The sequence below is a fragment of the Bombus fervidus genome, chromosome 17, assembly GCF_041682495.2.
Source record: "Bombus fervidus isolate BK054 chromosome 17, iyBomFerv1, whole genome shotgun sequence".
Classification (NCBI taxonomy): domain Eukaryota; kingdom Metazoa; phylum Arthropoda; class Insecta; order Hymenoptera; family Apidae; genus Bombus; species Bombus fervidus.
This window is the reverse complement of record NC_091533.1, coordinates 813,053-839,396: the sequence shown is the minus strand read 5'-3', so window position 1 is coordinate 839,396 and position 26,344 is coordinate 813,053. Positions and strand designations below refer to the sequence as shown.

Here is a 26,344-nt window from a genome sequence, read left to right as displayed (position 1 = left end):
CGTTCGCCTTCCTGAAAACGATTCCCTTTCTTCGCCAGTATCCTCTTTATTGCCGGCCTTGTTACTATTTTATCAGTCGGTCTCTGCGTCATCGGGACAAGGTCTCTGTCTTTCTTACACTCTCTCCTTCTTTGTCTCTTCTTGCCTGCCTCCCGATCTCGAAACTCGTCATGCAGTTTTATTCTTTTCTTCCTTTTTCTTTCATTATTACGATTATTATTATCATTGTTGTTATTATTATTCGTATCGGCGAATCCCAGCAAATTTTTCTTATTATCCTTGGTAAGAGCTCATTAGAAGGCTGATCGATCAGCACGACATTCGATGAAAGACTGTAACGAAAAGCCCGCGTTTCATCGTCGAGGGGTACTTACGATCGTTTGCCATCCGATGCTAGTTTAGACGCCAAGTAGACGTAATCGTGACATCGAATGCTCTTTTTACGACTAACTGGTGATTTTAGGTGGCAACGAACTATCAAAGTTAGTTTTCATTTGATTTTGACGGCACACGTTCCGATGAAATGATTTCGGGCTGTCGAATTCTCTAAACTTAACATTCGTGTCTCGATTCATTTAGAAATCGTGCAATTTTCGAAATTTGGCTAAGATGGTACATGAAAGAAAAGCTCGCATTATGTTATGCAACAGTTATTGCTCGTTTGAAGTCGAGAAATAGTTTGGATACACGTCAACTGCACTTGAAAAGATATTTCAAATTAAATAAATAACTGATTCATAACAGTTAAGTGACGTTAACATACCTTATCTAAACGAGGCTTGAGAGATAACTCTTTGTTATTTATGTTTTCCGATCATTTTCTAGCATGGAAGATTATTTCAGATCAAGATTATTTAGAAACATTTAACGCAATTGTTACGCTAATAAAATTGTATTCTTCCATCGTGTGGAACGATAAAACTGACGAATTTTAAGAAAATAACATTTCGCAACACAACAGGCTACAGAAATAGTAAAATCGGAAATTCTCGTAGACAAAATTCGGACAAATCTTATTCAAACGTCGTATAATACGTTTGTTAATTAAGATGCAGTTACCTAATATAATGTTAGAGAGATTATAAACAAATATAGTACTTCAATAGTGATACTCTGAGATATCCCTATTTTTCGATATAAATACTAATACTGGCTCGTTATTGTGACATTATCGAAATTGTTGTTAATTACCCGAAGTGGCGGTTGAAAAATGTGGCCAATACATGGTGTATGGTGATAGATCTACGAAATTCTCACCAAAGAATTCCAGGCTGATCGTTTTGACCGGTCCAATAATTCTTGAGTTAATTCCATTGAGAATATACATAATATTACCCGAAGTAGAATGGTAGAAAGATTATCTATCCGACCAATAACACGAATCTTCTTGCCGGGCCTCTCTTTTCCGTTTCAGTCTAGGAAAAAGCTTCAGAGAATCGACTCCGGTGGCTCGATTCGAGGAGCAATCACCGCTTACGCCTGCCCTCAAAGGATCTCTGTGCCGAGCGCAGCCGAAAGGAAGAAGTTTAAACTTACGGGCCGAGTGATGAGTCTCGTAGAATTCCAGCATGGAACGGTCAGACGTGTAACGAGCGAAAGAGAGGAGGAAAAAAAAGAAAGAGAAGAAAAGAGGAAGAGAAAATCCATAGCGGCTGTTCACGGGTTTTTTAGTGCGGGTTAGCGTTATCGTGCCCCGTCTGAAAACTCTTTAGATGGACGCTTAAAAGCCTCGGGTACGAAAATTGCCGGCTGACCTAAATAACGATCTCTCTATTTCATTCATTCCGCGGCGCGGAAAAAGCGCTGGCGACACGCAGTCGACGACGACGCCCGACGCGACGTTCGCCACCGCTGCCGCGTCGGTTTCCCTCTCTGTTCGGAAATAATTAGCCCCGGACCGTCGCCGCGTGCAAATATGATGCGTATCGAATCGATAATTCCTTCCCAGTGAGAGGAGCACGACGTGTTTACCACCCCTACATCGTAGCCAAATTCAGATGCCAAGGATATCAGCCGGAAGGGGTTGAATCTTCGACGATCCCTCGATCAATGGCCGTTTCGCTTGATCGGCACGGTCAAACCTTGCCTCTTCCTATTCGAATTGCCTCCGAAGCGATTACCGATCTATACCGAAAAATCAAAAACACGATCGTCGATCGATCAGCCTTGCGATTCTTCGTGGATTCTTGGACATTCCCCGTTTTCTTACAAGTCTTATCGAACAAAGTCACGCCTAATACCTTGGAAATGAAAGAACAGCGCGGCCGAAAGAGAGATAGGGAGAAGGAGAGAGAATGCCAAAGGTTCCCGTTAATCGTGCGCGTCCGATGCTTTATGTCTAACTTAGAGATTTAGGTAAACCAAGGTTATCCGAGGCGGGTGGCAAGGATCGGCCTCGGTGCGACATACAGCCGCGAGAAAAGTGGCAACGATCGAATATCTTGTCCTTGACGGACCTTGTAAGCCTTTTTTCTTCCGACGCTTGGATCCCTTGCTACTTACCACCTTTCGGATGATCCTCAGATATCCAGGGCTTTTCCTCGACCAGGCGGAGGGAAACTGTTCAGTGATCAACTACCAGCTACTGCCGATCTGTTCACGCGAGAACACGTTCCCTATTTCCAGTAGCAGAACCACTTGTACCCCCGAGATCGATTCGCGAACCACCCCTTGCACGTGTAACAGAAATTCGATTCACCACCAACGATTCGAAAATCCCTGCTGCTGGGGTATGCTTTTGCTTACCCCCCGACAGGAAGATCACGAATCTCGAGAAATCAAGCACGAATTCCTTACTTTATCTTAAACCACGCGGTGACGCGTCTCGAACAAATGGAACCAGGACGATCCCACTAACTCGACCGCTCGACGACGAATTATACCAGCTGATATTAGGCGTGGAGGTGAGGATACTGGTCCAGAAGGGTGCATCCGAGATTCGAACGATCCGTACACATCGTGGCCGTGCCCTAGATTCGATCAACCCGGTCTAAACCCGATCTTTCGTTCCTCTCTTAGCTCATCCGTTCCGCGAATCGGTAATCGAGGTGTTAAAAGGGTGCTCGAGGGGGTTGTTTGGCAACATGACGGGTAAACGTGAAGCGACTACGCGTCGTGGTTGCCGCCACAGCACGACTGGCCGGCCGGCCGAACTACCCTCACTGCTTTCGCCCCGTATCTCCTGCCCGCTTTTCCTCTTTCACTCGCGCGCGCGCTCTCTCTTCTCTTCTCTGTCTCTGCTACCCTCACCACCACCGTGGACCCCTCTTCCCCCATTCGGCGATCCATCGAGCTACTATATATGCGTTTCGTTTCTTCCTTTTCCAACTCGATATTACCTCACCTTCTCGCATCCCCGAATTTCCCGTGACTTTTCGATTTTCCGCGTGACGTTACGTTGCTTGCAGTTTCAAACGTTTCCGTCGTGGTCACTTGGAACGTATTAAAGGTAATTTGCGTAGAAATTGGCGTCGTTCCTATGTTAAAGTCGTTTTACAGATTAGAATCGTTCGTTTCGAATGTTTCAAGGTTTATGAAGTCAAATTTAACTCTTGGACATTGCTACATTGTTTTAGGTAACGTTTTGCGTTGTGCGAGTTTTCTTTTGACATCATCTTTCAGTAATAATATCGTAGCAATGTTATTTGTGATCATCTTTTCTACTTCTCGTTTAATATCAAATTGCGTTTATTTCACTCTATCGATTTCTAAAATAAAAATTAAATGCATTAAGGTCAAATTCCCCTCTAACGATAGTTTTCAAGGGTTAACACGTTTTACGACACAGAATGATATAAGTTTATCTTTTTATGTAAATTCCCTCGATAATTACGCAAAATTCATTGTAAACCTTTCAAATCGACTTACAGGAGAAATCGAACCAAAGATGCGACACGATGCGTAACAAAGAAAAGAAACGCGAGTTCACCTTGCAAACACCTCTTGTTCATACATATAAGCCCCCGCACTACCGATAATAATTAATTCAGCAAATTGAACGCTCATCACAGCGGACGTGTCGTGTTTGAACACCGTGTTAACTCGCCGCTGTAACAATATTACAACAATCATCGCTTCGGTGATGACGAGTGCGTCACGTGCGCCTGCAAATTATAGTAACACGGCGTAATTCACGAGACACGATGGATTCTCGTCTGGAACGAGCAAACAGACCGGATCGATCGCGATCGCGTGTACTGTCTCAAAAATACAGACGTCCTCGAGACGTCTTTGGACGCCGCGCCGCACAGCGCCAATGGAAAATTTAAAAACAAAAGTCGTTAGCTTTTAAGATCGTAAAAAGCTGCGAATAAAACGTTGTGTATTTTACTTCTAAAACGACGCTCGATCGGGCCACGGAAGGGTTACATCGAGTTATTTTTACGCTCGACGCGTTTCTTCGTGGCACAGAAGAAAGAAGGTGTAGTGGTCTTTCAGAAATTCTCAGTTCGTGCATCAGTAACAAACATCGCTCGGTGTAAATTTTCTCGCGTGCTCGATCGAACGACGAGTAGCGTCTCTTTAGGTGCACTCGCGGTCGGAAGTCAAGAGGATCGAATCGTACGATGGTTGAACCGAAATGGCCACCGTCGATCAAGGAAAATTAGTTACATTTGGACCCATTTGGATCTTATGAAGATCGAATTCTCAAAATATCTGTCAACAATTTTCAATATAATCGTCCGTTTTTCCGCAACAATCCACGAACGGCTTCCCATAGAAACGACGATACAAAACGATGAAAGTAACAAACGCGCTAATCTGTCTCGGAACGGCACTCGATCTTGTTTGCAGGTTTTTTTCTAAGACGGATGAACACAAAATAAGCTATATACGATTCTGTCCTTGGTTGGTGCCTTCCGGGCCGTTTGCACACGCGATAGCTTAAACAGCGTCTTACACGTGACACGACGAGAAAAGCGTCGCGTCGCCTGCAGGATTTATTCTGTAACCGGGATAAACTGCGTTGGAAATAATACCTTAAACGCGGTGCAGCTTTCACGATGGCACGTCAAAAAGTTTGACAACGACGGCACGGTGCATTAATTAAAATGAAATCCTCTGTCTGGCACGGCCAGCTCGGCTCCTCTAATTCGCCGGATATTCCGGTCCAGCTCCTTCAACGTCCGCCCGGGATTCGAACAATCTCCTTAAACGATGCGGAAATTACCAATGAAATTATTATTAGACACGCAGAGGGAGAGAAAGCATTCGTAGAATCAGTGGAATATTCTAAGAGAGATGAAATGGCAGGTTTTTCGTGGAAAAATATCGGGATAAGATTAGATACGTTGGATTGAAAAATTTTAGTAACGTAGTTGCTAATTGCACATTACTAACATTTTATTGGAACATTACTGATAACGTTACTATCGAACGTTACTAATAATTATCAGATTACTCTATCAAAATGGATAAAATCTTAATATCATAAAGTAAGATACGATTATTTAGTAAGTTATAACATCTTAGATGTTTTAACATGTTTAACATTTATACTTTAATATCTTTCATATTTATGAGAATATATTGAATAAAAAATATATTACATTTACTCGCATTTTACTCTGCCTTAACCGTTTCATGGACAATAGAAATTAACCATGAAAGTAATAATGTAATTATTTCTATTAATTAATTAATTAATGATAATAACTGTTACGTCGCGTGAGTCAGTACCTGCGACGCCCCTCATGGTCAGGCCTCCGAGGCCCGCACATCGTCACACTGACCTGCAATAAACCGAATATGTACAAAGAATACAATTTTATTGCTAACAGATGTGGGCTATGGTGATTCTTTGGGTTTATTGCAACTCTACTATCTACTGTTCATAAATATTTTACCCATTTTTATAAAGTAATCTGATAATACTTTCTTCGTACGGGTAAGCATCTACATCTAGTCTCTCCAATCGATATTAGATTTTCATCCTTGCAGAACGAATTCGCATAGCCGAACTTTCGTTACGGCCGCCTCGTTTCCGCAAACTTTGCCAATCTTTCACGGTCTCTTTACGCGAGAACGGTTTTTCACCGAGCGAATACCCATGAACAGCTGCGCCAGGTTATTAATCAATCGTTCCCCTGACTCGACGAATTTCACCAGTTTGTTTTAACTTAGCGTGCACTAATTCGTACACATTGGTGGCCCCCATTCCATGTAATCGCAGGGGTCATGTATTTCGCGAACGATTTATTTTCTTTCCGGTTGCCTTTCCCCTTATTCCACGCGGCCATTCGCCAGCCAACCATTTCACTATTTTACCTAGAATAATGAAACTCCAGATTAATGCTATCAGTCAGGGTTTCGAGCGGCATTTCGAAGCAACGCGTTCTTCGACTGGTTCGATGTTTGCGTCCAATATGAAACATAAGCAATGTTATTGTTCTCGAGTTTTCTAAGAAGATAAAATAAATTATTCTAATACTTACAATATTTAATATCGTATTCAGCATACAATATATATTTTTCCACCAAAAAGATTGTTTTTTATCTTTTCTATCTTTTTATCTTTTTCTAAACTAAATAAGAGTAAAAAATTTAAACAAAAGTAAAATTTAAGCCCCAACTTTAGTGTGATTGAAAAAAATGAAAGTGGCAGAAAATCCCGATTTTCCATTTGTTCTACGTTTAAGTGTTGAACAACACAAACGCCAAAATCAACAAATATACATTCTTTGTTTATAAGAAAAATCTCCACTTCCGTTTGGCACTTTCGTCATTTACTATTGCAACTCCTGAAGTAGCAGTTCGATAGAGATCCACCTATCGAACGGCAGAGACTTTCAATTAGCGACACAGTATCGACTCGTTACCACAATCGGAAGTGCAATCGATTTATCGATTCCGTCAAGCTAATATCGCGCAAAACTATTCCGCGTCTCACGTCCTACGTGCCCGTTGTATGTTTACACGCTCGCCGTTCGGACAGAAATATAGCTCAACTAATGAGTCTCTCTGTTCCCAAAGAGAGTTGCCGTTGTTGCGACAACGATCTTCGTTGGTGTGCGTTCAATTCTACATTCCCAATCCTATCTATTTCGGGTATCGATTTCGAAGGACCTTTGCTCCGTCGATCCTCGGTTCGATCGGCGCATTACAAGATGGCGGATCGATTACCAGTGAATACGACTCCTTCTCCACGCTCTTCATCCGTCAATCAAACCACAATCCGATCAAAAAGGACCTTAAGGGAGAGAAGCGTTAAGAACTCGTCGTTAATGTCCTTATTTAAGCCGTACACCGTGATTACGTCGGTCCGCCAATATTCTTGCATGACCTAATTTCCGTCCCACTACCCACTCCCTCCTACCTCCTCTCTTCTGTCACCCTACCCCAACTCCCCAAGACGAGTCTAAACACAAGACCAAGTTATACTTATTCTACAAATAATTATCCCCGCTAAGTGTATCCCCTTGTTGATTTTCCAGTATTGCCTTGGCTTTTATTACCTGTACACACGTATACGTATTCATATGCACACACACACACATATATATATATATATATATATGTCGAGTTTGGGTTATGACTTGGATTTGGGGCGTGTAAAGAATCTGCGCCTGGGTCGTTCATCGTCGTTGTACAATCGAGATAACGTTTATTACCACAAATACAAGATAGACAACTGGCCTCAATAATCAAACAATAAGAACAATGATCTTGGAGTCGATATAACGAATCCACGGTCCACGGGATAACGGATATACTTTGCTTCAAGATCTACGTCGGACTTGATTCTCCTCGTGATACACTGCTCGCTCGATTCACTCTTGTAGAAAAAATTGCAAGCAAGATAATGATCTCTCCTCGCTGCCGAGCTTAACTATGATAAGGTGTCCTTACGGCACCAGGTCATCGGATTTGTCAGAGAAAATCCCACAACGGGCGACAGGTATACGGGCTGATAGAACAAAGACCGCCTGCCAATTGTATTGTATTGTGTATGCCAATTGTCACCCTCTGGCGGCCATCCGTATTTGGCTAATCACGGGGCCGTTAGGTCGTTTATTGTTAAGTATCGGTACGGCCGACTCATTAAAGGCGGGCTATGCAATTCCACGTCCCGTTAGGTGGAACGTTAATCCCATGACCGTCGCCTCGAGCCCAAGCTCATTGTCTCAAGTTTCGAATAACTGTATTTGGGTTGTTTCGTAATTGCTATAGCATTCGGGTTTTTCCGAGTAATTCCAACGGGGGGTCCCGTTGTCCTTTCATCTCCGACATATATATAATAGTTTTATATAATAATATATATAATAATATATAATATATATAATAGTAATATATATAATAGTTTTTATATATATATTATAATATATACATATAAATATATGTATGCATATGCTTAGATACGATGAGCTAGCTTTAGGGAAACACTCCCCTTCCCTGCGCTCTCGCTCTATTCCACCATTCCTCGAATTATCCCGTGGTACTGGCCCTCCCCTCTCCAAACTATCCTGCATCACCCTACTTCTTTGTAGAGATTTGCCACGATGCTTTCAATACACCTGCTACCGGCTATTGTTAATGTAACACTAGTCGGGAGGGAGAGATTATTGTCCTGACAGATACACCGTTCCATTTCCTTCCATCAATCTTGGTTCTACGAACACCGATGACCGGCACGAGGCACCGATTCATATTTTTGCAACGACGACGGGTGCGATGTAAAATTTAGAACGAGCGCGAACGTGGTAATCAATGAGGTAAGCCGGGATACGCGTATCTCATTGGTTATTCCCCGACAAGACGCGCATGACAGTTTCCTCCTGTCTCTCTCTCTCTCTCTCTCTCTCTCTCTCTCTCTCTCTCTCTCTCTCTCTCTCTCTCTCTCTCTCTCTCTCTCTCTCTCTTTCTCTCTCTCTCTCTCTCTCTCTCTCTCTGTCATACGCGCGATTTTCGTCCCTCGTCTCTTTCTTCAAACCCTCTGTCCTGCTCGTTCATGCTCGCTCCCACCATGGAACATCCAAACTCCTCATCTCACCGTTCATCACATACCCTCGCTCCTCTCGCTTCTCCTTTTCCACCTGATTTTCTCTGTATTCCCCTCTGTCGGTCCTTCCTGACAAAAGTGCATTATTACACTGCAATGAAAAGGGATAATGTACCCCGGTTGCGCTCCGTTATTTCTCCATTAATCCTACTCTGCTGGTGGCTTTCGTGGTTTCAACATTTTTTCCCCTTTCTATTTCGGCTGGTAATCAATTAGAATTAAAAAAGTATAGAAATAACGAGACGAGAGAAATGACGAGGTTCGTCGTGTAATAGTGACATTAGGATTTTCCCTTTCTGTGATCTCTTCCTTTCCAACTCGCCAATTCTCCATAATAGTAACATAAAGGAAATTTTAAACGAAAGAGATAATCTGTTAATTAATTATTTGAATGAATTGAACAGATCACAGTGGATCTAGCTCGTTTTTTATTCATTAAATGGTTGCCTGTTTAATAGGTAAATTCTGCTGTTGCTGTGGGATTTTTTAAAATCCGGGTAGAAACGGTACTACGTTTGTTAGCCTCTCGAAAGGAGAGGTATTAATTAATGAAATGGCGATAGGTATTTGCAGTACAGTAATATGAAAATGAATAAACAGAAAACCATGATCCGTTATGATTACCAGTAATAAGGTGTATCTATTCTATATACGATAATAAGTTATAAACTTATTTTTAAATAATTGTTTTGATATCTTTTTATAACTCATAAAATACCATTGTAGCAATTAATGAAATTTTATTGATAGAAGAAGAATACATATGATAGATACAACTTAATTGTTGTGTATTGGAAAGAAAGGTATTATCAATCATATATTCTTATATTATTTGCTCGAATAATTAAAGTATCATCAAGTGTGTGCATTCTTTGATAAGATACATACCACCATTTCGAAATCAGATCTGGGCAGCGCAATCCTTGCTTTCCCCCTGCACTCTACTGACGCACGCGCATGCGCTTTTATAATTCTCAATTTGACCACAGTACGGCGCTGGTGAAGTTCTCAACGGGCGCTTTAAATTTCACCACGCTCTTAGTAAACACGCGTCCTTCCCAGTCGACGGTTCGAGTGTGTTCTTATACTATTTTTGATCGCTTGCTTTACGATACACCACTTGTTTCGTTTATTCTCAATTTGACTACCATCTTTAAGGAAACAAATTATTCTTGTACAGTATCTTACGGACCTAGTATTTCATTTGAAGGAAATGAAGTGTTAAGTTAACAGTAGGCTGGTGATGAGCTTTGTGTTGAACTCGGCGCGTGCATCAACCGATGCATAATTGTGTTAAATACTTCTGTGACAACAGTAACCAGTTCGTACGCAATGCGATAAAACTGTGGTTGTGTGCACTGTCCGCGTAACCATAATCGTATTCGTACAAAAATGTAATCACCTTTCTGTGCGGTACTTAAATGCCTTGAAAATACATGCTTTCTAAAATTTGCTTGTTGGGCATGAATGGACAGGTACAATCTTCCAGGGAGAGGTTAGGTAAGTGTCGAATTTAATGCGAATCAATTACGCATAAAAATTTCCTAGTAATTGATTTCTTCCTTGACTGTTCATAGTTGTGAGCAACGCAGATTTCCGTTCATTAGTCGTACCTTTTTTATTACTAAAATCCAGATCATGATTCTTAGTGATCCTACTTCATTCTTTTTTCATTCACTAAGCAAACTTTTTCGTACAATTGGTCGTAAAGAAAAAAGTTTTAGAAATATATGAACCATTGATTTGTCAAATGTCGCTTATTCTTAGCAGGTTTTACTAACAGTACAATGGGGCTGTTCTCTGGGTTTATTACCACTGACCGTGTTTCAAACATACAACTAGGTACTACAAACAATGCATTACCTGTGGATGATTCCAATGTTAGTACAGAAGTTGATAGCAAAGTTAAAACAAAATTATTATCCATGTGGAATAATGTTAAATATGGTTAGTATGAAACAATTTCATAGTTAGTTAACACATTCAATGCGGAAAACATAAATATACATCTTATAGAAAAATTGATTTCTGCTACCATCTTTCAATTTTATGTGCCACATTGAACGTGCTAACATATGTGCATATTGCAACAAATCTCATTTAGATTTGGTTTCTTTAAAGGCTGGACCATCAAAGTAGTTAGAACAAATTTCTCAAAAGAATCTCCAGTATGCTTACTTGGAAAAATTTATCGCAAAAAGCCAGAAGAATTTTTGGAAAAGGCTTCCGAAGCTGAAAAAACTTTAGACACTGGCAGTGAAATATCTTTAGCTATGGATGCTATTAGTTTTGAAGATAGCATAGAGGAATTTAAGAAGGATTTTACCTCACGTCTTTGGTTAACATACAGAAGGGAATTTCCTATATTGAATGGTTCTACATTTACCACTGACTGTGGTTGGGGATGTATGTTACGTAGCGGTCAAATGATGTTGGCACAGGCATTGGTCTGCCATTTTCTTGGAAGAGGTACTTATCTTCATTATAAATTTTAGTTATAAATTGCGATACAATAATTATTAATTATACATATTATACATATATCATATATATTATACTCTTTTTATAAAATAATTCATTTTCTCCATAGAATGGCGGTGGCAGGTAGATCAACCACTAAAAACAGAACAACAGAAATTGGATGAATATAATCACAGGTTAATAATTAAATCGTTTGGAGATCTACCAGACAGTGCATCTCCATTTTCCATACATACACTTGTTTCTTTGAGTGCCCTGTGGGGAAAACGTGCAGGAGATTGGTATGGACCTTCCTCTGTAGCTCATCTTTTAAGCCAAGCAATAGAACAAGCAGCAAAACGACATCCAGTATTTAGTAACTTGGCTGTTTATGTTGCTCAAGATTGTGCAGGTAATACAACAGCTGAGATACTTTTATTTATATTGAATAATATTATTTGATAGGAATTTCTTGGTATACTCCCGACACCTAATTTATAATATATTTTTACAGTTTATCTGCGAGATGTAGAAAATGTATGCCAAATGCCGGATGGCAAGTGGAAATCTCTTATACTTTTTGTACCTTTAAGGCTTGGTGCTGACAAATTGAATCCTGTTTATGCATCTTGCCTAACACATCTACTTACGCTAAATACCTGTATTGGAGTTATTGGTGGCCGACCTCGCCATTCGCTTTATTTTATCGGTTTCCAGGAGGATAAATTAATTAATCTAGACCCACATTATTGTCAAGAAACTGTCGATGTGTTAAAAGATAATTTTCCTTTGACGAGTTTCCATTGTACTGCACCAAGAAAAATGTTAATATCAAAAATGGATCCTAGTTGTTGTGTTGGATTTTATTTTCATAATAAAATGGAATTCACAAACTTTATGGAGATTGCTCCCTCTGTAAGTATGGTCATTCTCATGAAGATCATTGTTCTATATTTTAGATAATTTGTAAATCCAATGATATATTTTTTATTGCAGTACTTGGTGCCGGAAGATGAGAAAGTCGACTATCCGATGTTTTTATTTTGCGAAGGGAGCGGGAAAGATCTCCAACAAAAAATTGAAATTGCAGAAAACATAATTCCCACTACTACTTCACTTACAGGTAATGGGACGTATGATGATGATCTTGACGAGTGCGAAGAATTTGAACTAGTACAATGAGATATTTATCACAGACATTAAAGAAGAAATATCATGTACTTAAAAAACATTCGTGGATAGTTTTTTGGAGAAGAATGATAATGTTTGTCATTAATCATAATTCTCTCTACATTCGTCCATATATGTACAAGGAAGAAATCAATTGACGACTTTAACAAATGACAATGTTACATATTAGAGTTGAGTATTAATTTGTAAAATGAATTTATGCCGCAAAATGATCTGTAGATCTCAACGTGCTCGTTAAATGACTGACGTGAATTAATATATCAATATTTTCCATTCGCGATAATGCATTTATAGATTCAAATTAGCGTTATCGTTGATACTTTATTTCTGTGATCATAATTTAATGCGGCTTTTTGTATATCGGTTTATTCTTGCACAATTTTTTTTATCTTGTTTATTGATCTCAAAAGTTATTGCTTTTAAATAATTGCTAGGATATTGATTTACTATATGACTTAGAAGTGTCATAACCGAGAAGATATTTATTCTTTTTCACGTAATTATCACGTCAAGAACTTGCGTAGATCGTAAGTTGGCGATTTTGCTATGAAGAGTACTTTTTGTAAAAATTTCTTAATTCCTTACAGAAATGTTCCTGACATAACTTATTTTGTAACACAGTAATATTAGATTTCTCTTAGATTTTTTGCAGAAGTAATTTGAGTATATTTCGTTGTGTGCTTAAGTTAAATATGTGTGTGTGTGTGTGTGCAATCATCAGCGCACATTATACTTATATTTAACCATATCTACCTGTTATAACATTTAAGCTTCAATTAATTTAAATTTTTTTTCATAATATAGCGTTAAGTTATTTATTTATTTAATATGTATTCTAATTTCCGTTCGACGATTATATTGAACTTATACTAAGTTCTCAAAGCGCATCGCTACGTTAGACATAACGTTTTATGTTATGAAAGAGAAACATGTAATTAATCCTTTGCACTCGAGGGGCGACTCTCAGTCGCCACGGCGTTCCGTGCTGCAACTTCAGTGGTGAGCGAGAGGCGACAGACTCTGTTTATGCTAGATTTCGACATCTCCAAATGATGAGAGAACAATATTTGTTCGTAAATTGGTTCCTTAGCTCTTTATGTTCTTTATTAGGAAGAGTAAAGTAATAGACTTTAAAATGGAGATAAAATATTTAATCTCATATCCCTCCGAAACTATGGTTCTAATAACGTCTCCAACGTTAATTCGGATTCGAAGATCACGGCGAAAGTATAATAGTTTAGAAACCCTAAAAAAATGATTTTCGGAAGTGAAATTAACTCAAATGAAAATGAACTTAATTTTGAACTGTAGAAAAATTAGATTAATTACATTCAAGAATGCATCTTGGTGAATGTTTTGTAAATTATCATAAAAAAAAGAAATACAGATATTACAAAATCATATTTTCAATGATGTAAATATAGATAAAGTATTAGAATATAATGATTTTGTAAGTTAATTTGTATATAAAATCGTTTTACGCTAGCTGTAAGACACGCGTCACGTATGCGCTAAATCATCCGGATTAGCTGCTACGCCTGACCTAAAAAGTCCTCGAGTGCAAAGAGTTAACAAGCATATATAACATTAAGCTATTGTTATGAAAAAACTGAGTTAATATTCGAATGAAAAGAAAATGTGAGCATGATGTATAAGGTATATTATACTCATGTTAATTAAGGTCTGTACACAAATAAAAGTTATTAAAATTCTTATATCGGTACAGTTAAAAATAAATATAAAAAAGTGATAAAAATGATGTTCCAAAGTTTATTTCCTGTTATGTCGCTAATACATCTTAAAATTACAATATAAACATAATATACATCATACCTTAATACATTTGCGTTATACGAATCTCAATAAATTCTATCAATTTAGAATAAGTCTTTAGCTTCTTTGATTCCTTTATATTACAATATTAACAATGTTTTACAATTGATATTTATAAAGCATGGTAAGTAGACAAATATAAACCATTATATTTACAATTGCTTGTTTCATTCATAACTTTTATTAAAATATTTGACATTGTTGTCTAAATACTAAATACTTTTAGCAAATTTAACGTGTCGATGCAAAGAAAATATTTAAATATAAAGATCAAATTGTACATATATAAAACAAAACATAGTAAAAATTAACAAATTTTGTACTACGATCATGCAAAATATTTAGATGATCTATGTCAATTGTTAAATATATATATATATATATATAGTATATGTAAGTTACAGAAAAATATATCATAGATTTTTTCCATAATTTGTATTCATTAATCAATCCATCAATATTTGTGCGTATGTAAATTAATAGCACATATGGCACACATGGAAGCATATGTTCACTTCTAATTTAAACGATTTGCACTATTCGTTATTTGTTCTGTTAAAATACTAATATGCTCTAGCAAATTAAGACTATGATAAGTATTTTGTAAGGGATTGTTTTACAAGTGGCCATAACTCATCAGTAGTGTTACCTCGAAAAGTATTCAATAGTCCTAAATTATCATAAAATTTTAAAATAGGCTCAGTTGCATCTGAATATCTCTTCAGCCTTTCTTGTACAATTTCAATCTTATCATCGTCCCTCTTACTTAAGGGTTCACCGGTCACGTCATCTTTACCCTGTTGAAAACCAAATTAATACTAGTCATTCGAAGGAAATATAGAGTTGAGAATGATCGAAAGTTTCAAAAATATAAAAAATCGTGTAAAAAAAAATACTTTATCGGTTACTAAATCGAAGGGAAGATAATCTAATTATGAAGTTTTATTAGACATATTGCCAATGATACATTTGGATACAAATCGAAGTTTCTATAACAACTTACCGGTACTTTAGGACTGTTGAACCCGATGTTATATACTCTTCCACTGGGCAAATGAATCCACCTGTTTTTCACGCGGTCTAATATCACTTTGATGGGAACATCAAGGTAGAGGACTAGATTCACTGGATGTATTTTCTGCAGTTTCTCCGCTTGCGTTAAGGTTCTTGGGAATCCTATAGCAATGCCAAGTACTTATTTCGAATTTAGTTACCCGCCACCGTAATACATTGTATGTTCAACGTCAGCATTGGACAGTAACTGATAAAAGTAATAAGTTAATCATTGCAAATGTAATTAATTTAATAATTAAATAACGAATTTAATATTTGATCTAATTGATAGTTAAATAACTAACTGCAACTATACATTGATGAACAAAGATATTTAAATAATTTAATAATTCATTCGTTAGTTAAGGCAATAAAATATCTCAACTCTAATAATCAGTTATTAATTGTATTAAATATTACCCAACGCTGAAGTGACGTTTCTAAGATTTCAATTTCCGTTGAATTACTCACCGTCTAGCAACCAATTCTGGTCACCAACCGAATTGATTTCTTTGTTTATCATAGATATCATTACATCATCAGGAACGAATTTACCGGATAACACGTAACTCGAAACTGCTTTGCCCAATTCTATATAATTAAAATGATCACATATGTATTATTTATTAACGTAACGATTACATATATTTATCGTCTCGTACTAAGCATTGTTATTTTTCTGTTAATTAATCATACAGCGGACTTTGAGACGGACGATAATTGTAGCGATGAGAGATCATATTTATCCAGAGAATATTACTTAAATTCGTACATATATCAAAGAGTTTGGTATTTTGTCATTGTGTGAATAAATAACCCGACAGAATGATACTGGATACATATATAAAAGCATAAAGTACACTCTAATCGCGTGCGTAATTAGTTATTTCTAGAATGCGTATTCTTCTAAGCAATTTGTTAAAAACTACACAAAATTTTGGTAATTTACTTTGCTGATTTTTAATTAAATGTGTAAAATAGTCTGTATAGTAGTTTTTTACAGGATTAGAGATTAGAGATTGATTCATAAAAGTAACAATAAATACCTAATAAGCTAATACAGATAGATTCTATAATATGAATCTATGTATATCAGCTTGATTATATGTACAGAGTGACGAAAGCAATTTATACTTGCGCTAGATTAATTTCCTGTATTTGTATCAATAACTTATTAAATTATGCGTGGAATTTGAAACAATAAAATATCAACAGAGATTTACATTATCTAGAAATAAATAATGGTGCAATATTATTCCGAGCACGAATCCAGATGTTTGAGTGTTTATAAATAAACATTACGGTTTTTATTCAATTATTGTCGCGTAAATTTAGTTCTCAATGAACGTAATACGATGCTATTACGTGAAATCGTTGAATAAAACTTAACAAGAACAATCTTAATTTGCTTAGGAAATATCGACGAAATAAACGCTTTTCTAACTGTGTTTCATAAAATAAAACATCTCAAAGACAATTTTTGAGCTCAAAGCATATATGTACACACATATATATTATGAATATAAACATATCTAAAATTAAAAAATGTTCTTGACAAATTTATTTTAGAAAACAAACGCAAAAGTTTTATCATTTTTATTGGTATAATTGAACGATACAGCAAACAATTTATAGTTTGAAACGTACCGGTGTTACTATTCATATGAAGTCGTAATTTATCACCGCTCGATATGTGAGTCATCTTAAAATGTTTGACAATTCGAGTTGACATAGTTCCTTTACCAGAAGCAGGGGCACCTAGTATTACGGCCCTGAAGGCCGTAGCCTTGGAACACCACGTGGATAGCGTTACCATTAAATCGTTACTTTAAAGAAACACCAAAATAAAAAAATTGATCAACTTTTTATGTTAAACACTTGAACTTCAAGTTGCTCTATACTATTACTTCTGACGACGATTCACGCGATAATGTTATGGTAACTATAATTCTTTGAAATATAACGCGTTACTCTATAACAGTGACCTGTGAACCACGATGGCGACCAGTTGTCGAACTGTTAGATAACTGATTAACCAATGAATGAAAACAACTAGTTTTTTCTGCTTCGATTGGTGGCTGTACTGAAAGACGCGTATAAGTACATGACATCCATAATCTACTACAATATCAATCTTTCTGTGTACTTCGCCACATTAAGTTGTGACGTTAAATGGTTCTTTTATTTTTAATATATAAGGATTAATAATAATATTATTTTTATTGACAAAGTAGCACTTTATTCATATGAAAAAGTAATACAACATTAGGGCCTGTGCTCGATTTCTTATTTCCTTTTATAATTATTTTCAAAAGCGTATGTAACGAGAAAACTAGAGAAGGCCTTCTTTTCGTTTGGACAACTTACACATTCTATGTAACAATAGGTCAAAATTACAAATTGTGGGAATCTCGTTGGCCTTAAAAGCCTGTCATTATGTACTACGGGTTAATAATGTCTTTGTTTACAACGTTGCATCTATATAACTATGTTTTCAATGTTTCCTTTTTCAATTCTATTAAATCCGTAAGTCGAAGTAATGTACAATATATCGTTAAAACCATTTTTTCTTTTTTGCAATATTGTATACCCCTTTAAAATATATTTATAAATCTTCATAATCACGAGCTATCATTTATGTGTACCTTAACGTCCTTTATTAACACTAAGCACCCAAATGTCACTCAACATATTGCAAATTTGATCAAATGCAATTGAAGCTTATCCCGAGCCTACTGCTACTTGGGTATGTACGTAGTACATATTAAGTCTTGAATCTTAAAAAAAATATATATACTCAAATTTCATTCTTTCGTTACTTCATTGCTTCCTCGAATTTGTTTTTTGTATTGAATTCTTTCCAATAAGGATTCATAACTGTCAGGAAGACCATTATGAACATTTTACAATTTTATGATGAAATATTTTCAGCTTTCAACAAAAATTAAAAAACGAGAAAAAAAGAAACGTGTTACTCCTAAGTTAAAACTTGAGACTGAACTTCAATAAAAATAACACGTAAATATAAGTTTGTATTATTGTATCTCATTCTTTTAACCCGAGGGACAAAATGGGACGATCACTGTATATAATCAAATTTTTTTTCAATAAAAATATTGACTATTCGTTACTTCACCGTAATAATGGTGCACATATAAGTGCTTTGAATCTGGTACAGTAGTGTTGATTTATGTAAATGCGTGTTTTCTGTGTTGCATGTAGTTTCTCCTAAATACATGAAAGTAAATAGAAAAGTTTCGCCAACATCTGTGATCCTTTACCAAAGCTCTCCATCTTTTTCTTTAGCTGGCACTTCTATTACTCGTGGTTTGTCGATTATTCTGGCCGAGCGATTCCCTTTCTCTACGATACCAATGATCCACGCTTGGTATCCTTCCTGCTTTTCGATATCTTTACAATATGCAGCAGCCTAAAAATATGTAAATTATATGAATTTGATCAATAAGAAACATTTCACTAATAACTTCCATATTAACGAAAAAAAAAAAATAATTGTAAGAGAGTCGACAGCACCAAGATGTCTACAATATCAAATTGGCATGGAAATCTCTGTTTCTTTTCCTGCCGTTCTTTAGAGTATTTAATGACGAATAATATACTCTACTGTATTAGCAGGATTTGAGTAAAATACTTAAAGAACAAAAAATTTCAAACCTGTTCTCTAGGTAAGCAAATAAGTAATCCACCGCTGGTTTCCGCCGAGTGACCTTGAAGGAGTTGAAACATGTTACCGCACGCTTTTGCTACAGCTGCCATTTTTGCGATTACGGGCAAATTATGAATAACAAAAGAGACTTCGTTCTTCTGGTGTTTGGCCAAATTTTGTGCGTGTCCCAAAAGGCCGAAACCCGTAACATCTGTTGCTCCGTGTGCATTGTATTTATGCATTAATCGAGCCGCTGGAAAATAAAAAAACCAATTACTGTTGTTGTATTAATAAAAATATCAAACTACAATTTAACACATACCTATTCTGTTAAGCCTGGCCATACTATCCATTGCTCTCTGATACGCTTTCCTTACATCATCTTCACTGACCACAAGTTTAATTCTGTTCCAGCGATCTGGTTGATCTAACCATTGGTGAGCATTAACAGCAACTTGAGTTCCAAGTGGCTTTGTCAAAACAAGAACATCACCCACAACGGCATTGTCTGGTCTGTAATATAAACAATCATCATTAAGGAAGGAATGGTACAATCATATGTCATTCATTTATTCATTAGTACATACACAATGTATTCGTTTGGTTGACAAACAGTAGAAGCAACACCACCTATTGTACACCAAGGATTAACAACTGTTTGACCTCCAGTTACTGTTGTACCAGCTTCCAAAGCAGAATCTTTGAACCCTCTCATGATCAAGGGTACAACAACGTCCCTTTCCTTCTCAGTCATTTTTGTACTGACTCCCAACAACATTAACATATTGTCACATTCAGTAACACCCATGGCATACAGATCACTGATAACATTTGCACATGCAATTTTACCTGGAAAAATACTCCAATACAAGTGGTTAAACAGCATGCCATAAAACAAATTTTATCCGTAACAAAGAAACTGTGTATTTTATTACTAGAACTGATGAATTCAATGAATATAATATAGAAAATGTAACTATTAAAATTGTATGACAATTAAAATATCATAGTGTTGTGTATCTTACCCATCATGTAAGGATCATCAACTAATGGGTAGAAGAAGTCAGTAGTTTGTACCAAACTAAGCCCTCCATGCCTCAGTGGAGTTACGGAGGAATCCATGCCAATGCCTGAAATGCAAAATATAAATGTTTAATGTTTATTTTCAAAAAGACAAGAAAAAAAATAATATTTCAAAATTTCTTTAACATAATTTTTTTTTAATAGATGTATTTTAATTAAATTATAAAATAACATTATCGAAAAAATATATATTATTTGCATATTAGTTTTTCCGATATTATATACGTATTTTGTATATATTATTTAAGTACAAGTTGAGAACACTCGTATTTCCGGTGGCGTGGGAGAAATCGGGCGGGAGACGATAACATGGCTGCTAACATGATAGGGATGCCTATTGCGATATTTGCGCCCTAGGTATTTTCAATAAAATTTCTTATTTACAGCTAAAATTCCCACAATGGGTAACAAATCTCCAGTTACTATATTACACGAATAAAATATGGTATTTAAATATTATCATGGAAAATTTTCGCCGGGAAAAATTTCTTTAATTAACAAATTATAATTTCTGCATCTTCTCTTTAATAAAAACAATTACCAAAAAAATATAAAAATTCGAAAGAGCAATTTAATCGTAGAAACGTTCTGACAAATATTTGTATGAACATAACCAATAAAAGTTAGGAAAAAGATAAAATTATTATAAGATGTCTATATAAAATCAAACATGTCGACATGCGTAATATCCTCTTGTACACGCGCGCAATAAAATCAAGCTACTCACCGATGCGTGGAATGGCCATGTGCATAAAATGGGCATGCTCATGATCTTGTGCGCTACCATCGTCGGCCTGTAGTCCCTCAAGGAGTTTCCCAAGAACCTCCTGAGGGACTTTACACCCTCATCCTTTTAGGTCGGCGAATCGCGTAAGGTGGAAGGTCGCGTCGAGATCATGTGCCACAGGGTCAAACGGCCTACGCAAAGCTAAGGCGTTTGGATTTCCACCGAGCTCTAGCTGGGCTACGGACAGGGCGTCTTGAGCAACCGGGGTTCCCTGTAGTTCCGCCATCTTGCTAAAACTAAAACTAACGACGAACCGGGTACGCGACGCGTTTCGCGGCCCTGGCACAACGATTCTCTTTCCAGCGGCTTCTCCTCCGTTTTGATTCTTGTTGCGCTATGTATCTACAAGTAGGTTCTCACGCTTGCCAGCTGCGCTCTCTGTACTTACGATACGCAGCTACAAATCCACGAACGCCGCCGACAGACAGCCACTGGCTTCGTAGCCCTTACTCTACTCGAGTAACACGAACTCGTTGCAAACGAGAATTATACTTTGCACCGGCGTCGACTAACCGGGATCGTATGTGCTAACAAAATGGACGCGCCTTCAGCTTTTACAGAATCGGAAGAACGCGCAAGGCTACCAAGAGCCCCCCCAATGTCCTTACCGTGGTATTGCTTTATTCTGATAGGCCTTTTCGAATTGACGCATGCGCGTTTCTCGCTCAGCCTCCAGGTACGTCCATATAACAACGGTTCGCCCGTATCGGTGGTACGCGGAGCTGAATTTTGTTGTGTCATGAATTGACGCGACAAGTGTGCTTTGTGACGTGTATATACTTTGCTCTTGATAAGTTCAAGCACCGACAAGCTAATTATTTTTTATATATGTTCACATCATAATTATCGAATAATTGAGAAAAGATTTGGTTGTTTAAATAGATGCGCAGTTTTATAAACGGTGATCGGCAAATGTTTCTCGTAAAAAGATATTCAGATTTAATTGCTACTAAGATGTATATTCTGCTTATTTGCCGATTGATAATAACATATTTTTCTATTCAAATTAGTATACATATTTATATTCCGTTATAACTGATCTTGAATTGATTGATTGAAATATCCTACACTTTTTTTGGTAAAAACATTTAATAGCAAAAATTCTGATATACGCCAATGAAAGTACAATCTGATTTAAAATTCTTTCTTATCCAGTTGGAGTAATATGAAAACGTAGAACTATTTCAAGATTTCTAAAGTCGTTATTTATATTTATCTTTATATTATTCTAAAAATTAATACACATCAATTAGTTTTTATTATAACCTGTTATAACTAAGAATTCTAGGCAAATTTTCCTATGTTCAGCAAAATAAAAAAATCATCAAAAATGTGGTAATTTGTTATTGAAAGAAGATTTTTATCTTGTTTTTTCGCATTGATCTACGTTTTTAAGCTACGAAATTATTTCTTAGAATTTCTTACTAATGCAAAGTATAGTTTGTAAAGGCAATTTGTCTGGAAAGGACCATGTTTGCGCTCGTACGTGCATCGTATATACAATACATTTAAGAATGTTTCTGTAGAAAGCAGAATTCAGTTGTTTTGGAACAGTTCACCGGAAACAGCCAAATCTTTTGGCGCAACGCATACTCAATTTTCATTAGTTTTTTCCGTTGGCTCGAAGATACCGCGTTGTTTCGATTGACCAATCCACATTCTTCAGTGATTCTCAGTTATGTCAAGACATGTTTTAGCCGTGCATATCTTTCTGCTCATTTCTACATATTCTGTATCTTTTGCGAATTTACGAAGCAAGGAGAATAAGTTGTTATCGGAATGGGAATAACGGAAACGAGCCATTTCTGTTATCCAGTCCGGTGCAGTCGTAAAATTGTATACGTTCGGCCGTATCTTGTTTCTAACTGTCTTTTATTATTACAAGTATTTGTGTGATTTTGTTATTTATTTTGGTGGTAAAGTATACGGTTTTATCGATAATAATATAACAATAAATTATAAATTATAAATTATTTTAGAATACAGATTTCTCTTCACAAATTGTGCTAACACCCTTCCCAAGTCTTCTTATATATTTTATATTATTAAACGTAATTTAGGCAGTCTATATTGTTATACATTTATACATATCATTACAAACTCTGATAAAGTCTTTTAATTTAAAACTGATCGACCCTTTCGTCCTGTTGATTTTTTACTATAGCGCAAGGAATATCGTTTTCGATCGACATTGCCGATTCCTTTTCGTTTAGTATTTTATCGATCAAATTCAATACAGATATTTTAAAACTTCTCTTTTCTTGTCTCGTCATCTGCCGTACGTCTGGAAGTAAGCTTTTAAAGAACAGTAAGTCTGCATCATTAATCGATTCGTCGACATCTCGTTTTTTGGCTAAGATACAATTATCCAAGCACCTATGTGATAATCGGTCGTCTGTAAGCCTCATCGTTTTACTCCTCACGAACGTGTACTCTTCGTTCTTCGAGTCTCCATCTCTTTCTGGTTCTGGCATCGTTTGGTTAGATTTGTTTAATTTCTCGTAATTAGAGGACGTATCAGAAGCGGTCTCCTCTTCGTTCCAGTTCTCCTGCGCTATTGGTCCTTCCTCGTTCAAACTGTCATCTGGCCTGAAAACAGAAAAGAGAAACAGAAAAAAATAGCTCGATGAATCACGTGATATGTTATCGATTTTCTATTGCATGTCAATATAGGTCAGTTACCTGCGAAGTTTGCTATAAGGAAGTAAAAAATCCATATAATCGGCCATGTAATATGGTTTTTTTGCTTTCGAATTCGCCGTATTTTGATTTCTTAAATGTCTACTGAAGCTGGCGCGAAGATTCTTCCATTTCTCCTTACATTCTGCAGCTACGGGAGAAATATGCAGGAATATGAAAAATACGGTTGAACTTTTATAGAAAACCTGAAAGACATATTTAAATTTGGAATAATTCTTACCAGAAGCGTTTACTTCTTGCGCCACCGCTCTCCACATTTTATTTCGTACAACCCTATTATGGTAGTCATTACAACTGAGATCATATAACGCTGGATATTTTTTAACTGTTAATACTAAGTTTATGTAATTCCTTGTTTCATCCATTTTTTTAATAATAAATAAATATGTCAGTCTACTGTGAATTAATACCTTCTTAAAAAGAATGGATCATTTATTCTAATTAAAGTACGTTCAGCATTGACAGAAAATTATTTCTCAAAGCAACAACCGATTGTCTCCTTAATTTCTACACGAATAGTATCCACGCGACTTTGAATTCATAAGATTTGCATTTATCGGTGTGCAGTCCGTATCACAATATCTGATGTCATACGGAGTTCGCGAACACGCGATGTCTGCGACGCTTTCCCAACTTGTGTCACTTTCACTAGTCACTTTTTCTACTTTTAGATTGATTTTCTGAGTTGCTGAACGTCGAACAATAGTTGGAATATCATAGCGCAATGCGTAAAACAATATGTACTTGATCGGTGGATATGGTTCGATATCAGAAAGTTGTCGCGTCACCGACAAAACGTCATGTCGCCTCACGTCTGTCGTATCCAGGAGTGAAGACGATATTGTTGGACCCTAGGTGTACAATAGTAGTGTAAATTACCTACTAAGATTATTGGTATGGTTTCTATTGTATTGTAATTAATGTAAACTGTTATCTAATACATTATATCCAAGAATCGATTAACACGTTACTTGATGATGAGAAAATAAAATTAATGATCAATTATAACAAGCTACATTCATGCAGGGATATTTCTAGTGTGTTTGGATCGGAAAATAGAGATACACTTTTAGTTATTCAGGTATTTGTAATCTGTATTACCCTTATGCGATAAAACTAACCGTCCGATAGCACAGACAACAAGACGTCCATGTCGGTGTTGTTATCGATAATGAATCAGTAGATAAAATCTTTCGAATTAATCAAGCGAAATAATTCGTTCAATTATATAATTCATTTAGTTATGAACAAGGTACAGAATATACATATGTATCACCATCGTTTATGTACGTAAATATAGGATAGATTTGACGTTATATGGGATATCGGCGTATCTTATGTCCTGAAATACCGATTATGAAAAAATCAGTGTTTTTTACGCCCTCTGCGATTTGCTTCGGCGGATGGTATAGTATAGAAATTATGTATATACGTAAGTGTATACATACTTGATCTAACTTAATCGATAAAAGTACCTGTTACATAGAAACTAAAGAAGAGATACTATATGAAAAATATATTATATATCAAACCCCCTTTCAACCTTAGAGATGTATACAGAATGTTACCAACTATTAGTATCAGAAAGAAAATGAGAGAGCTCATACTTATGATTCTGGTTCTTCCCAAACTAGTGCTGCCGCCAGCAGTCCAGTACTGCAGATATTCCACGCTAGCATATACAAGAACCTTTAAAGTTAGGAATGTCGTTTGTTTGATTCCAACATCAGAAAGGAAATTTCTTCTCTGCTAGCATATACAAAAACCTATTTAATTCTACCAAAACGAGGTTCCACCAATATTTCCTGCGGATCCATACTACAAAAGTCTATTTCATTGTACAGTTCTACGGAAAAATTGTATTTTCCGTAATTCGATATAGATAAGTACGAGAATAACAAAATCGCGCAATAATTAATCTTAGTTGACTCAGAAAGAGAAATTAATTGTTTATTATATATTTTTAGAATAGAAAGAAAAACTTTTTCTTTCAAACGATAATGAATCAATGAAGTGATGCAATAATTGTAATATATTGTCCATACACAATAGCTTTTTAGATTTAACATTAAATTTATGTTTCTCGCGATAATTTTTTTGTTATAACAAAAATTAAATTTCACCTTAATATTAATTTCAGTAGTTAACTGCTGCAAATAATATTTCTGATGTGTTGCATCTGTTTTGCATGCTTATTCGTTTATTACGCATGCTATTAAAACAGTGGTAAAGACAGAAGAACAAATTAACTACAGACAAGATTCGATGTTATAACTAATTTGTTAACCACAATTTTCATTCATCTTACTTTTATTACTGAATAAGATTTATTAGAATTATTTAAAAGTTTGCCTTTATTTTTTTGCCAAATTTTAATGATTTCTTAATATGCTGTAAAAATCATGATTCTGAATACTTTTGTATGTTCAGAATCACTATACGTATAAACGTCGCAGTGCCCTAATTCCCGAGATATTCGCAAAAAGTTGTCGTTACTACATCATTGAATCCGGTCCATTATATATCTGTGACATAATCCATGTAACAAGTATTTTTTATTTATTTATTTAAT

The 26,344-nt window shown here is 36.2% G+C and overlaps 5 protein-coding genes across 11 annotated transcripts in view; 1 reads left to right on the top strand and 4 right to left on the bottom strand.

Annotated features, from left to right (window-relative positions):
- The window catches only part of Mglur (metabotropic Glutamate Receptor), a 45,505-nt gene extending 41,259 nt beyond the window's left edge, over nt 1–4,246 (bottom strand). For 4 of the 6 annotated variants that reach the window (XM_072020253.1, XM_072020251.1, XM_072020252.1 and 1 more), the window contains exon 1: nt 2,503–4,243. The gene's annotated coding sequence lies outside the window, so the exon portion shown is untranslated. Of the gene's footprint in view, nt 1–2,502 lie in introns of all 6 variants that reach the window. The other 2 variants (XM_072020259.1, XM_072020256.1) reach the window with 2 other exon arrangements.
- Nucleotides 4,247–10,030: 5,784 nt separating this feature from the next.
- Nucleotides 10,031–14,031, top strand: Atg4b (Autophagy-related 4b). Of its 2 annotated transcripts, none has more exons than XM_072020225.1 (6): nt 10,031–10,498; nt 10,769–10,945; nt 11,120–11,467; nt 11,589–11,870; nt 11,973–12,373; nt 12,455–14,031. In XM_072020225.1, the coding sequence occupies exons 1-6, from the start codon at nt 10,435–10,437 to the stop codon at nt 12,638–12,640; spliced, it is 1,458 nt and encodes a 485-aa protein (XP_071876326.1). In that variant the 5' UTR covers nt 10,031–10,434; the 3' UTR covers nt 12,641–14,031. The 2 variants fall into 2 exon arrangements, with proteins under 2 accessions (XP_071876326.1, XP_071876327.1); XM_072020226.1 differs by having other exon boundaries at nt 10,447–10,498; nt 10,766–10,945.
- A 385-nt stretch (nt 14,032–14,416) lies between these two features.
- Nucleotides 14,417–17,605, bottom strand: Ak3 (Adenylate kinase 3). Its single transcript, XM_072020238.1, has 4 exons — nt 17,183–17,605; nt 16,007–16,126; nt 15,486–15,658; nt 14,417–15,279 (listed from the first exon to the last, which is right to left on the bottom strand). Exons 1-4 carry the CDS (start codon nt 17,349–17,351, stop codon nt 15,070–15,072), a joined length of 672 nt encoding a protein of 223 aa, XP_071876339.1. The 5' UTR covers nt 17,352–17,605; the 3' UTR covers nt 14,417–15,069.
- A 766-nt stretch (nt 17,606–18,371) lies between these two features.
- Sps1 (inactive selenide, water dikinase) lies at nt 18,372–21,643 on the bottom strand. The gene is made up of 6 exons (XM_072020231.1): nt 21,013–21,643; nt 20,228–20,332; nt 19,790–20,051; nt 19,525–19,715; nt 19,211–19,455; nt 18,372–18,965 (listed from the first exon to the last, which is right to left on the bottom strand). The coding sequence occupies exons 1-6, from the start codon at nt 21,296–21,298 to the stop codon at nt 18,813–18,815; spliced, it is 1,242 nt and encodes a 413-aa protein (XP_071876332.1). The 5' UTR covers nt 21,299–21,643; the 3' UTR covers nt 18,372–18,812.
- A 1,452-nt stretch (nt 21,644–23,095) lies between these two features.
- Nucleotides 23,096–24,909, bottom strand: LOC139996118 (uncharacterized). Its single transcript, XM_072020236.1, has 3 exons — nt 23,993–24,909; nt 23,755–23,902; nt 23,096–23,661 (listed from the first exon to the last, which is right to left on the bottom strand). Exons 1-3 carry the CDS (start codon nt 24,135–24,137, stop codon nt 23,193–23,195), a joined length of 762 nt encoding a protein of 253 aa, XP_071876337.1. The 5' UTR covers nt 24,138–24,909; the 3' UTR covers nt 23,096–23,192.
- Between the last annotated feature and the right edge of the window lie 1,435 nt (nt 24,910–26,344).